Here is a 15,101-nt window from a genome sequence, read left to right on the forward strand (position 1 = left end):
TGACATGGTGATTCAACTCCTGCTTTTTTGCATTCACTCTTTGCTTGGTAAATTTTGCTTATCAACTTGTTTTGATTCAGTGGTTTCATTTTTAAATTTTATTGTATGTGGAAAATGTTCATTTTGCTCTTTCGTTTTAATGAGGAATTTAATCCTTTCATACTTAAGATTTTAATTGTTAAATTTGTGTTTTTTCCTTTATGTTAATTTTATTTTAATCATGTCAGCCTTGCTTATACTAATTTCATCGTAGTCCACTACCCTTTGCCCTCTGTTTTACCCTGCTATATCCCAGATTATTTGATTGTGTTTCACTTTTATAGTAAATATAATATGTAACTAAGCTTCATGATGCTTTGTAACTCAAATTAAAGTTATTTCTAGGATATATTATAAGGTAATAATAATAAGTATGAAAATGAAATAAATTTAACAACTAAAAGTTTATAGCTATCTATGATATTGAGTATGAAAACTTAATGCTTTTATTACCTATAGTAGTATAATGAAAGCAGAAAGCAAAACAAATTGCATTTACCCAATGCAAATAAAAATAAGTGGAACTCTTAAGATCTAAAAAACTAATTATATTCCCAGTGAAACTAAGGGTAGAATGTTGCTTATAGTGACAGATGTAGTTGTTCTATCAGTTGTTTTTTGCTTAACTATTTATATTTGTTAAAAGGGAGTATTCATTTGTTGGGGCAGGAGGTGGTTTTATGGGAAAAGAGTAGAGTGTAGAAGAGAAAACAATAGTAAATCCAGAAATGGTTGTGATGTTTAAAAAATAATTAAAATAGCAAAATCCTGAAGGGATTAAAAATTATTTTTGCAAAGGAAAACTTACCTTTGCATTAAGCATCTTAATTTTGTCACCTTGATGATAATTTGATCACTTTGGGGCTAATATAAAAATAGTTTTATCAGTAAGGCAACAAACTTATAAACTATCTACTGTGTGTTAATGTATAATACTAAGTGTGGGGAAGAAAGTTCAAAACAGTCCCAGCCTTGTCCCCCATAATGGGAGAGCCAATATGTAAATAACTGCAGACATACAAGGTAATTACTGAGTAGATGGAATATGAGAGGGGAAGGCATAGAAACTGGGGGCAGGGGGCTAAAAAGCCATCCTATGGGTGGTAAAGAAGACAAGGAAACTTAAGGATGGGCATAAGATTTAGCCAGTAGAAAAACACAGACCCAGAAACTGGTATACTGTTTGAGGAATAGTAAATAGGCCGGGATAGTTGAACCTAAGAATGTGTGGGCAAAAAAGTAAAGTCTAAGAAGATTGGAAAGGTAAGAAAGGCCCAAGGTGTGAAGGGCTTTAAATCCTGAACAGTGGAAGAAGACCAGATTGAAGGCTATTGACATAGTGCAGGTGAGAGGTGATAGGTTTGGGAACTGTGATAGAGATGGGGAGGGGGAGATTGAGGAAGCTGAGTGTAAGATCAGGTTATTGGCCCAGGTACTAGGAGGATGCTGGTGCTTTTGAATAGTCATAGAAAAGTTGAGAGGAATGTAGAGTTTTGGGGAAAAGATAATGAGTTCTGTTTTGAAAGTGTTGAGTTTCATTTGGAAAACCCTTTTGTAGTTGGATTCCTGAGAAGGGGACCAGAGGGCCTCTGGTCCCATGTTGGTTTCATGAGATAAAGCACACGCATAAACAAAGAATCCCTTTAGAACCAAGTACTGGTTAATACAATGCAAGGTGCAGTTGTGAGACAATTAGCACAGGTCAGACTAATTTTCTAGCACTGTGAGTATAGGATGAGGCTAAATAGGAGAATCAACCCCCTCTACCCCCCTCCCCACCCTCTACCAGGTGTTAGGGTCTTTGATCTGTTATTTTCCCAGGGAAAAGATTGAAGGAATGAACTAAGAAGGTAAGTATGATTTTGGGGAGTCACCAAAAGAATCTATTCATAAATTTATCTTTCTGTTTATTAAGTCCATATCTATTTGTCTATATACCATCTTCATTATTTATATATCTATAATGTCCCTATCTCCATAGGATATATATATATACACACACACACACACACACATATATAGGATGGATATATAGAATCTATATATCTATCATGTCTATCTACCTTTCTGTCATCATTACCTATCACATCCATATCAATCAAAAAGATTTCTTTCAGACATACCTCTATTCTCAATTGTAGTTTACCCTATCACTCTTTACATCATCGAAAAAGGTAAATGGTAATATATTATTAAAACTCAAGAGATAGAGAGGGACTATAGATATGTGTATTGATCTTTGTAGAGATAATTGAACCTGTGGGAGGTGAGGAGATAACCAAGGGAGAGAATATAGATTGAAAGAGATGGAACCTAAGATGGAGCATAGGTGGAAACACCTTGCCAAAGAAAGAGTAGAGAGATAGAAGGAGATAGCTTGCAAGCATGTAGCATCTTGGTTTTCAGGATGACCCAGTTATATAAATGGATGCCTTATTAAAAAAACATTAATACCTTATTAAAGCACTCCAAAGTGACTAACTGTAGTGATTCTTTGCTCATTTATTTACTGTTTAACACTAGTTGGACAAAGTTGGAATCAGGTTCAGATTTTGTATACGTATATCTGTTTTTAAAAAATAGTTAACATTAATTAGCTTCTCAGTATCATAGATTTATAATCTATATGATCTTTCTGATAACAATTTTTTTTTAATTTCTTGACATCAGCTAAGACAGTGGACCTGACAACAACTAAATTCCTGCTTATGGATTCCAAACACTTGTTACATGCTTTTAGTACAAGGTCAAACTATGATGGGATTCTACCACAGGCCTTTGCTCAGGTGAATCAACTACTTCAAAAATTTTCAGAGGTAAGATGCTTTTGAAATGCTTTCTGAAATCGGGGTGCCAATAAATGCTTAATACCTACCCAGTGATGTAGTTGATAAACAACAAATGAAATATTTATTTGTATTCTGATTTGTTCTGTAGCCTTAAAGATATTCACGAAATAATAGGTGAATTCATTTTTGGGGAGAAGATAGTTCTGATTATCACTTTATTTTTTCTCCTTTTTAAGAAGTCCATCATCCATTTAATTCTTTAGTTAGAATTTAAACATTTGCCTTTCTGATTACAGATTTTAAAAACTGTAAGAAATTTGATGTGTTGGGGGTGGCTAGGTGGCGCAGTAGATAAAGCACCGGCGCTGGAGTCAGGAGTACCTGGGTTCAAATCCAGTCTCAGACACTTAATAATTACCTAGCTGTGTGGCCTTGGGCAAGCCACTTAACCCCATTTGCTTTGCAAAAACCTAAAAAGCAAAACAAAACAAAAAACAAAACAGAAATTTGATGTATTTAAAATATTCAAGGTAGAGGTAACTCTGTGTATCAACTGTAAAGTGAGACATAGCAATGCACGGTGACCTTGCCTTCCTTATGTGTTTTTTTCTTAAAAATTCTGACCACTAATTTTTCTCCTTCATTTTCATGACCAATTAAAATTTATTATTTGCTTTCCAAGGTAAAGAAGGTAATGATTATAAACCTAATGTTGGTGAAGGAGGAAAAGATTAACCAAGATATCATTTTTACATTCTTGGAGGAGATTAACAGTATATTTTGAAATGATTTAGAAAACAATATCTTGTTTTGCTTTGTTTTTCGTTTTAATTGGTCTGTAGTTGAGATCATATTGCCAGTGTGAAATGTATTTTTGGAAAATAAGACTTATCTAACCTCCTATAATGAAGAACCAGAACCATAATGGTTGTTTGATTTTTTTTTGTTTGTGGGTTGTTTATAGAACAATTCATTACCATTTACATCAGTGTCATGTTATGAGTGGAGATTAGCATGGGGACTGACCTGTTATTTCATAAATGTAGGGAACTCCTGAATGAAGAATATTTTTGTACCAATGCAGGTAGGTGCTTTCTTTTCAACTTATAGTCTTCAAGAGTTGCTTAGAACAACTTGTGACTAGCCTAGGGTCACAAAGTCACTATGTGTTCAAGGCTAAATTTGAAAATCCATTCATGTTACCTTGAACTGAGATCCTCTTTCTAAGCAATACAACATGCTGACTTTTGGTCATTAGCTTCAGTGGGTGATAGAAATAATTAAACAAAGATGCAAGTGCTTTCTGTGTGCAAGATACTGGGGAATACAAAGAGTCCTTAAAGGTTATAAACATAACTATCTATTGGTATTTGTTGTGGAAGATGAAAAGATAGGTACAATCTTCAAAGAATTTGATCATTAAATACTATAATTCTTTGTGAGGTCACAATGGGTAAGATGGCAAAAAAAAATAGGTTGTAAGATATAAATCAAGGATATATAATGAAAAGACACTAAAACTTGTAGACCTTGGAGAAATCTCATGCCTATCCTTTATGAATACCTTTTCTAGGAAAAGTATCAGAAATCTCTGAATATGGTTAGCACTGAGTAACATCACAAAAAATGAAATTGGCAGGATATAGGACAGAATAGACTCACGATCATCAACTTTTTAGAGTAAAAATCAAATATATAAAGCAAAAAAGAAAGAATAAAAATGGGAAAAATAATATCTTATGAAGTTAAGACAACCTCAACTTAAACCAGCTAAATGAGTTGTTAATGGCAAAAGATATTTGGACAGAAGAAATGATAAGGCACTAAGTAATAGACAGTAATTACAGTAATTCTATACAGAAATAATTCAATAAATGTAAATTATTTGTAATATTAATGAAGAGATCAAAAGAGTCTAAAAATGTATTATCAGAAAACATTCAGTGTACCTGCTAAGCACCAAGTTATTGAATCCAAGGGCAATGACAGTTTCCAATATAAATTGTCCATAAAGTCTTAGGTGTAAGGTTATTGGAAGATTAGAAATAGTATTGCCTTATTTAGCAGAAAATATGTCTTACACAAGCAATCAGTTAAAAGATTAGAGACTACTAGCTCTCTTTGCTTATTGTTTGTTAATTCCTAAAAAAAAAAAATAACTTGTGGCAACCACCTCCTTAATGACTCTTTTCAACAAGGTGTCTCATGAATACATTAGAATTATGTAAGGTACCTTGAAATATTAAATGATGGAGGGGTGGCTAGGTGCTGTAGTGGATAAAGCACCAGCCTTGGAGTCAGGAGTACCTGGGTTCAAATCCGGTCTCAGACACTTAATAATTACCTAGCTGTGTGGCCTTGGGCAAGCCACTTAACCCCATTTGCCTTGCAAAAACCTAAAAACAAACAAACAAACAAACAAATATTGAATGATAGAGATAGTCTCAAAAGAAATGTGTACTTGCTGAAGGTATTCACTTCTTAGAGAAGATTTCAACCTTCACCTCAAAATGCAGGTCCTCTAAGTGCTATTGTTTGCAGATTACATTTTATGTATTTCATTAACCCTGTAGTGTTGCAGAGCCTTCAGAAGGAGATCTCTTGGCATTCAAAAAAATTTGGACTCATCTATGTATGGAAAAATCAAACAAGTGAAGGGTACTTATTATAAAGGTTATGAAACTCATATAGATAGAAAACTTACAGTTTTGGGCCTGTAAATAAAGAGAAGAAAGAGAAAGGGATGGATTGCTTTTGGAAAATTGCAAAACTCATTTATTGACATTAAATGCCTCCCAGAAACAAAGGCGAGTCTGTTGCTTGTGGTATTTATTATGTGTCTTTGAGTCGTGGGACAGTATAGCTTCCAAAGAATGAAGATTGATGCTCACTCAGGGGAAAGACCCTTGTTTTGGGTGTAAGGGGGCTACAGTAAATAAAAAATAGGGAATTATGAAGAACTGAAGTGAAGAAAGAATGTCATCAAAGAAACATGGTCAGTAAAGATGAGTTAATCTTGTGCTGTGAACAGGTGATAACTGTTGAAGAGTCTATCCACACAGTGTCAAGAGAAAAAAATATGACTCCCAGAACATTGAAGGGCTCCTTCTGTGGAGAACTTATTGGGGAATATTGTCAGGAATCACATAAGCATGAATGCATTGCTATCTGCATCCCTGTCAGTAATACCTACATCAGTGAAATCACAGATCTGTTTCAGTAATGGGACATGCATAGCCTTATGATTTTGAGGCTAAGGGAAAATAATTACAAATGATTTTGGTGAAAATAATATTAATTAGTTTATCAAGAAGTAAGCCACTTAAAATGTTGTGCTATGAAAATATAGTTTAAAATTATAGTTATAGTGGGGCAGCTAGGTGGTACAGTGGATAGCGCACCGACCCTGGAGTCGGGTACCTGAGTTCAAATCCAGCCTTAGACACCTAATAATTACCTAGCTGTGTGGCTTTGGGCAAGCCACTTAACCCCATTGCCTAGCAAAAACTTAAAAAAAAATTACAATTATGTTATAATGGAAAAGGGTATGTATATTGCCTAACAAACCTCATCAGATAACTATTTAAAATACTTAATTAGTTGTCATTTAGTAAAGCATTTATTCTTTGATATTGAATTCCTTCTTGCTATAGTGGCTGAGAGGTTTGTAAATGAATGACAAAAACATTTAGCAATTGCTAGATATTGCCAGTGCCTAACATTGCCAGTGTTTCTCTTATTATTTTGTATTGATATGACTGATTAACATAGTTTATCCTTCTGTGAATTGAAGCTAGATTATTATTGACACCTTATTTTCATTTTTAAGAAACACTGCTTGGCATTTGAAAGCTGTCCATTAGTCAAAAATGCACTCTTCTTACTTTTAGTACTCTCCTAGTAGAAATGGTTTTGTTGGAATGGTATTAGATTTAACTGACATCCTTCTCCAAATATGTAGAATAGGATAAAGATTCAGTCTATTCTTAACCCAAATAGTAGTGTAGACTTGCTTCAATTGATAGAAAATCAGAGATGAAGTGATATGGCAGTACAATTATTAAAGACTATTCAGACAGATATGTAGTTCATCTAATACATAAATCAAGATATATTCATGAAGTTGTTACAACTCAAAAAAAAAATAAAGAAAATAGCACTGTTTCGAGTCAGAAAAGCATGCAAACAGCTTGACCATGGATTCAATTGAACCATAAGATCTCAAGATCATTGTATACAAAATCAAGAAGAGGAGCAGATAATGCTCAAAATGAATCTTACACGTTTCTAAATAATCTGTTCTCATCAATATCAACCATATTTTAACTCTTGTTGCCTCAGAAGAAGTAGCATTGTTAGCATATGAGGAGAAAGTTAGAAAGAGAAATTGAACCTGACCAAATATATCGAGAGGAAATAAGTTTAGGAGGTACCACAATTTTAAAGATATTTTCAAAATTTCTTTTTAAGTTCCTCTTCTCCCCACCTCCAAGGGAAAAAAATCACTGACATATATTTTACTAGAACAAAAGTGAGTTGGAAAGCTTCAGTTAGCAACTCATGTTGACATTATTATCTCTGAAATATTTAAGAAGCATCTTTATAACTGTGTAAGAAAAGAAAGATATAATAATGAACAAATCCAATAATTTTATATACATGTGCTATGTGTATGTATATAAATATAATGTACACTTCTATGTATATGGCATATATGGCACATTATGTAGAGAGCCAGCCCTGGAGTTAGGAAGTCCAGTGTTTATATATGACCTCAGATACTTACCTAGCTATTTGATCTTGGTCAAGTCACTTAACCTTGATTGCCTCCCATCCAGGATCATCTCCAGTTGTCCTGATTCATATCTGGCCACTGAACTCAGATGGCTCTGGAGAGAAAGTGAGGCTGGTGACTTAAAACAGCTCTTCACTCAAATCCAATTCATTTGCTTGTCATGGCATCACCCTCCCTGCTGTTGTGATTTTCAAGAATGAAGGAAAAGAAGCAGCATCTATACAAATATTTATAGATTATATAAATATATGCATTCTATTTATATATACACACATCTATATAGGTATTTCAGAAATCTACACACATACAGTCACTGAATTCTTACATTATTCATTGTATACACACTCAAAATGCTGAAGGTGTGATTAAATAGGTTGTTTTCAGGATTGTGTAGTGAAAGATAATTAAACTGAATAGAATTTGGGAAATTATTTAGTGCTTTCAATAATCCCACCCTTTATTTTCTGAAAACTACTTTCACAAATATTTTCTACATGATGCTATATGGTAGAAATCATGTAACATAATTTTGAAAGAATCAAAAGTACATGTAGTTTAAAGGCATTGGAAAAAGACATATATAAATGATAGCATATTGACAGAGTTGATTCATGTATGAATGTTGACAAAAATGATTTTATCAAGGATTTGTATTACTGAAAATGACAAAAAGGACATTCTGCATGTGCTTTCATTGTATCATTGAGATTTTTAACAGAATCAGAGGAAGTGTTCTATAGAATTGGGTAGAAGATTTGCAGAAAGACATGGACAAGATCCTAATACCTGAGAAACAGCAAGGAGAAGTTGTAATCTGTAAAGCAGAAGACAGAGACTTTATACCAGTGAGATCCTCAGAGCTAACTAAGTACAGTCTGGGGGAATGGGAGGAAGCATGCATTTTATAGTTCAAAGACCACTAGTGACTTTTATACTTATGCCATTGGCTTATTGTGGCTGTAGGTTTTTCTCTCCTTGAAGGTATTGTCTTATCCTCAGCCCTGCTCCCAGTGCTTTGTAAGTAATAAGCACCGTTTTTTTCCCATTATTTTTTAATAAAAAAGCCAAAAAGCAACCGGCATCATTTAATCCAAGATTTTACTTTATAAGAGTAGGTCTGGAAAAGAGGCAGACAGGATATAATTCTATATTTTATCAGCCCTTTGGCTATTTCTTTTTTTAAATACCAAGTTTTTCTCTCTTGCCTTAAGTCTGAAAGGTCAGGAATCACTCCCCAGAATGGAGATCTGATCACATAGGCTAGGGATCTTTGATCTCCATTTCTGACCAGGATCACTCAGAGGAGAGGGTTTTTTCCCTCCTTTGGCATCTTGTTGGCTCTTCGGGGCTCACCCTGTTGATGATGAGCTTAATGTAAGCCCACTCTAAGCCCATTGCAGTTCAGAAGCATTAACTTAAAGAGATCTAACAACTGGGGGCAGCTAAGTGGCACAGTGGTTAGAGTACCAGCCCTGGAGTTAGGAGGACCTGAGTTCAAAGCCAGCCTCAGACAATTATTAATTGCCTAGCTGTGTAGCCTTAGACAAGTAACTTAACTCATTGCCTTAAATAAATAAAATTTTAAAAAAGTAAGAAATCCAAAAGCCTCAGCATACTCTAGGAGCAGGGATTACTGGGATGTGTTACCACTTCTGGTGTAAGGCATTATGTCAAGATAAGAAAATGAAATCATTCTTGAGATAACATTTAACCTTTCATTGCTTTGCTGTTTTCATTTATAAATTAGGAATGAGTGTATGTGTGTGTGTGTATATATAAATGAAGTATAATTATCAACCTTTGCTGTTTTATAAAAAGTTTGTAATCTGGAACAAAGGAAAAACATCTTTTTATTTCAGGTTAATAGTTAAATCAGTATATTAACTTTAAAAATTTCTTATCTTTATTATTACTTCATTAAATAAACCAGTAATCCTATGTGATTAAATAGAAGGTAGTTTTAAAGGGCAGTTTTCATTCTAAGCTTGGCACTTGCCTTGTGTACAATAAAGACCGTAACACTTCACAGAAAACTGTAACATGAATAGACACAAATAGTTGGCATTCCATTTTGGACACTTGCTAGTGTCAAAGCTAGCTGCATCTTATGTAATTCTTGTTTCCCCAGGTCCATTCTAAACATAAAACAAATTCTACAGAATCAATTGAGTCTTTTTCAAAGAACACAACATGTAAAAACCAGAAGAACAATGCACTGCTCCAGCCCAGTAATCAGGAGAATACAACAGTGTTGGGCACTCAGCTTCCCCAACCCAACAGACATCAAGAAATCTGGTCTGTCCTAGAGAATGTTTGGACCACGATATATCTGAACAGGTACCAAAATAAGCAAAGATAATTTGAGCTCTAGCTTCAGTAGTTGTTTTTATAACTCTTCTCTTTCTTAATCTCTTTTCTCTGTCTCTGTCTTTCTCTCTTTTCTTGTCAGACACGAAGTTCCTATCAAGTGTAATGCTAGATATTGAAAATTTTTAGTGTGACTATTCTTAAAAAGCTTAAATTCGTTATGCAGATGATTCTCAGATTTATTTGTTCTTCCCAAATTTCTCTCCTGACATCTAGACTCACATCTCCAGCTTCCTTTTATGCATCTTGAACTTGACCATCTTCAGATCAATCCGTCTAAAACTAAACTCATTATCTTTTCCCCCAAGTCCTCTTCCTCTTCCTAACTTCTACATTACTAGAGAGGGCACCCTCATCTTCTCAGTGACTTCAGTTCACAGTCTAGGTGCAATCCTCAACTCTTCTCTCTTATACCTTATAGTCAGTTAGTTGGCAGGTTCTGTTCCTGTCTTTGTAGTATCTCTCTTGTAATGCTTTTTTCTTTCTTATGATACTGCTACAATCCTGATGTAGGCCCTTGTGACTTCATACCTGAACAATCACAGCAGCATGGTGGTTGGAGTTTCCACACTGAGTATCCTCCACTGTCCAGTTATATCAAACTGATCTTCTAAAATTCAAATTGATATCAACACCTCTCCCCCTAATCCTTTCAAGTTAATTCTATCTGTTCTTTGTTTCAGATATAAATCCTCTAATCTGCTTTTCAGCCCTTTTATTACCTTTATTATCCTACCTTTCCAGCCTTATACTTTACACCTTGCCACATGTTTTGAGACCTAATTACACTGATCCTCTCCTACTTTGACCATTTTCAGTGTCTTTCCTAGAGAGTAGAACACTCTTCTCATCTCTACCTCCTAGCTTTTCTGAATCCAAGTCTCAAATCATGTCCTACTTTTTGCAAGAAAACTTTCCTAGTCCTTCTTAATTCTAGTGTTTTCCTTCTGTTGTTTATCTCCATTTTCTCTTTTGTCTGTCTTGTTTGTATATAGTTATTTGCTTATTGTCTTCCCCATAATGCTGAGAGCTCCCTGAAAGCAGGGACTGTCTTTTGTTTTCTTTGTATCTTCTGGATTTAGCAAATGCTTAAGAAATCCTGGGTGACTGAGTCTCATATGAATAGTTCTCTTTTTCTCTGTTTCTGTCTCTTTCTTGCAATATATGAATATATTCCTAGATAAATGTAAATGTAATTCAAAATAGAATAAGTTAATAAGAGCAATAGAAAGTATTCTGAAATAATAAGTCACTTCTGATCTGGAGCATAGAGAGAAGGCTTCATGGAGTGAAATTGTTGTGGGGTGCAAAACCTACCTCTGAAGAATGGGTAGGATTTCAACAGTTTTGTAGAAGTAAAACTCATGACAAGGAATAGCATCGATTTTTGCTCCCAGAAGTAACAGAGACAAATATGTTTATGTAAATATGTGGAAAAGAAAAGTGGCATAAACTATTGGATTGTGGTTCAGTTTCCCTAGAATATAGAATGTATGGTTCTGTATGGTTAGAAAAGCATGTTAGAACCAGATTATGGTTGACTTTAAGAGCTAGATTCAGTAATTGCATTTTCTCTTAGAAATAATAAGGAGCTACTGAAGTTTAGATCTATGCATGTAAAATATGTATATCCATATACTAGATGAAAGAATGAAATGGTCAGAACTGTTACTTTGGAAGATTATTTTGATAGCTATGTAAAAGATGCATTGAAAGTTGGAATCACTTGGGGCAGGAAAATCATTTAGAAAACTACTATAATAGCCTAAGTAAGAGTAATAAGATCCTGTGGTAGGGTGGTAGACATGCAAGTGTAAAGATGCAAGTGATATTGTAAAGTGGAATCCATATAACTTGCAAACTGATGGTGAGTGAGGGAGAGGGAAAAATCAAAGATTATTTTGTAATTTTAAATTTGAGTAACTGGGAGGATCATGATACACTGACAGAAAATAAAAGAAACAGGACCGATTGGTGAGGAAAATGACGGTCAATTTTCATCTCCATTTTTATCTGGATATACCTATTAGCTGACTATGTGAGACTAGAGAATAGAGTTGGGGCTAAACCCAGTTTTTAAAAATCAGTTGATTACTTTTTGAATTTTTCTTAAATGTTGGTTTTTAATAGGATATAATTTTTTCTTAGTTTTCTGTAATAAATATTGAAGCAGTTTTTCCTATTTTAGCACTATTGTTTTCTATTGTATTTTTCCTATTCTGAGAAACTCAGTCTTACATGATACATTTCAGGTAATAATTTGGTATTTTAATCCTTAGCAAAGAACATGTTTATAGTCTTAGTAAGGTACTTTAATTCTAAGAATACAATATCTTCTGCTAGTTAGGTACCTTTTTTTTAGGATAAGCATATATATTAGTTTTTCTCTTGTCTTGTCAATGACCTAATAAAAAATGTAGCTATTTAGTGTAATTAAATTATGATAAAGGTAGTTTTTTAATCTTCCTTTTTTTTCCTTTACCTTAGGGTAAATAGCACATTTTACTCACATGTTACTATTTTCTTTTGTAAATAAGTAAGTTTTCCTGGGATTTTGGAAGAGACCCCAGAGGATATAGTACTAAACAGGAATTCCTATACAGGAATATCTTGTACAGTTATCTCCTAAAAGTGTTCATCCCATTCCCATTTGAAGACCTCCAATGTTTGGGCTGCCTCAAGAAGTAATTAGTTCCCTTTATACTTTTGGACCACTTTAATATAAGAGGCAGATAACTGCCTATCTAACTTCTATCCATGGATCCTAGTTACTTAGAATAATACAAAGTGGGGTCTGATCCATACTGAAACATAAATCTCCTTTATAATATACATGAATAGTGGTGGCTAGGTGGCATGGATAAAGCACCGGCCCTGGAGTCAGGAGTACCTGGGTTCAAATCTGGTCTCAGACACTTAATAATTACCTAGGTTTGTGGCCTTGAGCAAGCTACTTAACCCCATTTGCCTTACAAAAAAACCCCAAACAAACCTAAAAACCTATAATATACATGAATAGTGATCCAACAACCATCATTTGAATACTTTGAAGTCTTTTTGTACTGTCTCATCCTACTTTAATTGTTAAAAAAAAAATGTTGTTAGATCAAATCTAAATTTGCCTCTTTTTACCTTAAACCAATGCTTCCAGTATTAGTGTTTGGGACCAAGTAGAACAAGTAGCATCCCCTTTGCAAAGGATAGCTTTTTAAATAGTTCGAAAGTAGCTCTCAGATATCTTCCATTCCTCTTAGGAACTTTTTCCAAGTGAAATATGCTCCCTTCAGTAATTTTTTTCATGACATGTTTTTAAGTTTTATTTCCTTCCTCATCTCTGTTTTAGTTGTTCCCCTTTGGATATACCTACAGCTTGCTATTGTGGTGTTTAGAAATGACCTTCTTCACCTCTTTCCCTGACTGTTACACAGATCTTCTAATTGATCTCTTAGCCTCAAGTAGTTAGTCTCTCTCTCTCTCTCCAACTATCCTCACATAGTTGCAAAAGTGACTTTTCTGAACAGATGAATGATAATGTCATTTCCCTACGAAATAACCTACAATGGCTTCATTGCCTTTAGCATAAAATAAAAATTCCTGTTTGATCATTAAAACCCATCACAGTTTGACCCCAACTTCTCTGTGCAGCCTGACTATTAATATCTCTCTTAACTCTGCTGTCCAATCAAATTGGCCTTCTTAATATGCTGTCTCCCATCTCATAGCTTTGCACTCACATGTAAATCTTCCCCTACCAGGAATGCAGTCCCCCCTCACCTCTACTTCATAAACTCACTTTCTTCAATATGTTACTCAAGGACCACTTTTTATTTGTTTGTTTTTTGGGATGGTTGCATTTTGAGTATCAATGTTTCATTAGAGAAGGTCAGCATTTGATAAGGATATGTGGCACCATTATAATACATATTTCCATACATCAGTTCCATACATCAGCATTTTTCTAATTTCTTTGTAGTTTATATGAATAATCATATCACCTAGTTTAGTTATTTACAATTACTCTTTGAATAATTTACTGCATACTCTAAAGCAATTAATGGTCTCTTGGTTTTGCTGATTGCACTATATATTATTTTATTCATCTTTCCATGTTTTTTGTTTGGTATTTATTTGTTTTTCCAAATTACATGCAAAGATAATTTTCAACATTCATCCTTTTGTAAGCTTTTGAGTTCCATATTTTTCCACCACCCTCCTATGGCCACAAACAATCTGATCAAGGTTGTACATGTAAATCATGTTTAACATAGTTCTTCATTAGTCAAGAACTAGAATTAAAGGGGGGGGAACATGAGAAAGACTGAACACAGTATGTTTTGCTCTGCATTCAGAATCCATAAGGTTTTTTTTTCTGTATGAATGTAGATAGCATTTTCCTTAACAGATCTCAAAATTGTCCTTGATCTTACATAGATGAGTTGTGTTAATCATAGATGATGATCTCACATGTTGCTTTTAGCATATGGAATGTTTTCCTGATTCTGCTTACTTCACTTGGCATCAGTTCATGCAAGTCTTTCCATGTTTTTCTTATATCAACCAGCTTGTCATTTTTTAAAATACAGTTGTACACCATAACTAATTTTCCATTCCCTAATTAGACATCCTATTTCTAATTCTTTGCTACCTCAAAGAGTGCTGTTATAAATATTTTAGAGCATATAAGTTCTTTTACTTTCCAAATCACCTTGGGAAAGAGACTTGATAGTGGTATTGCTGGTTCAAAGGGCACGCACAGTTTTTTAACTCTGGGCATTATTCCGAATTGCTTTCCAGACCGGTAGTAGCAGTTCACAGTTCCACCCACAGTTTATTACTGTCCAATTTTCTCACATCCCCTCTGATATTTATTATTTTTTTTTGTCATTTTAGTCGAATTGATAAATGTGAAATGATCCCTCATATTTTTTTTTAGGTTTTTTCAAGGCAAATGGGGTTAAGTAGCTTGCCCAAGGCCACACAGCTAGGTAATTATTGAGTGTCTGAGGCTAGATTTGAATTCAGGTCTTCCTGAATCTAGGGCCAGTGCTCTATCTACTGTGCCACCTAGCTGCCCCTAGAGTTGTTTTAATAGGCATTTCTCCAGTCAGTAA

The 15,101-nt window shown here is 34.3% G+C and overlaps 1 protein-coding gene across 7 annotated transcripts in view; it reads left to right on the forward strand.

Moving 5' to 3' along the window:
• Positions 1-15,101, forward strand: part of SWT1 (SWT1 RNA endoribonuclease homolog) — a 137,567-nt gene that overhangs the window by 53,369 nt on the left and 69,097 nt on the right. For all 7 annotated transcript variants that reach the window (XM_074222225.1, XM_074222224.1, XM_074222228.1 and 4 more), the window contains exons 14-15: positions 2,710-2,855; positions 9,752-9,960. In XM_074222225.1, the coding sequence (XP_074078326.1) occupies positions 2,710-2,855; positions 9,752-9,960 (355 nt within the window). The remainder of the gene's footprint in view (positions 1-2,709; positions 2,856-9,751; positions 9,961-15,101) is intronic.

The sequence above is a fragment of the Macrotis lagotis genome, chromosome 2, assembly GCF_037893015.1.
Source record: "Macrotis lagotis isolate mMagLag1 chromosome 2, bilby.v1.9.chrom.fasta, whole genome shotgun sequence".
Classification (NCBI taxonomy): domain Eukaryota; kingdom Metazoa; phylum Chordata; class Mammalia; order Peramelemorphia; family Peramelidae; genus Macrotis; species Macrotis lagotis.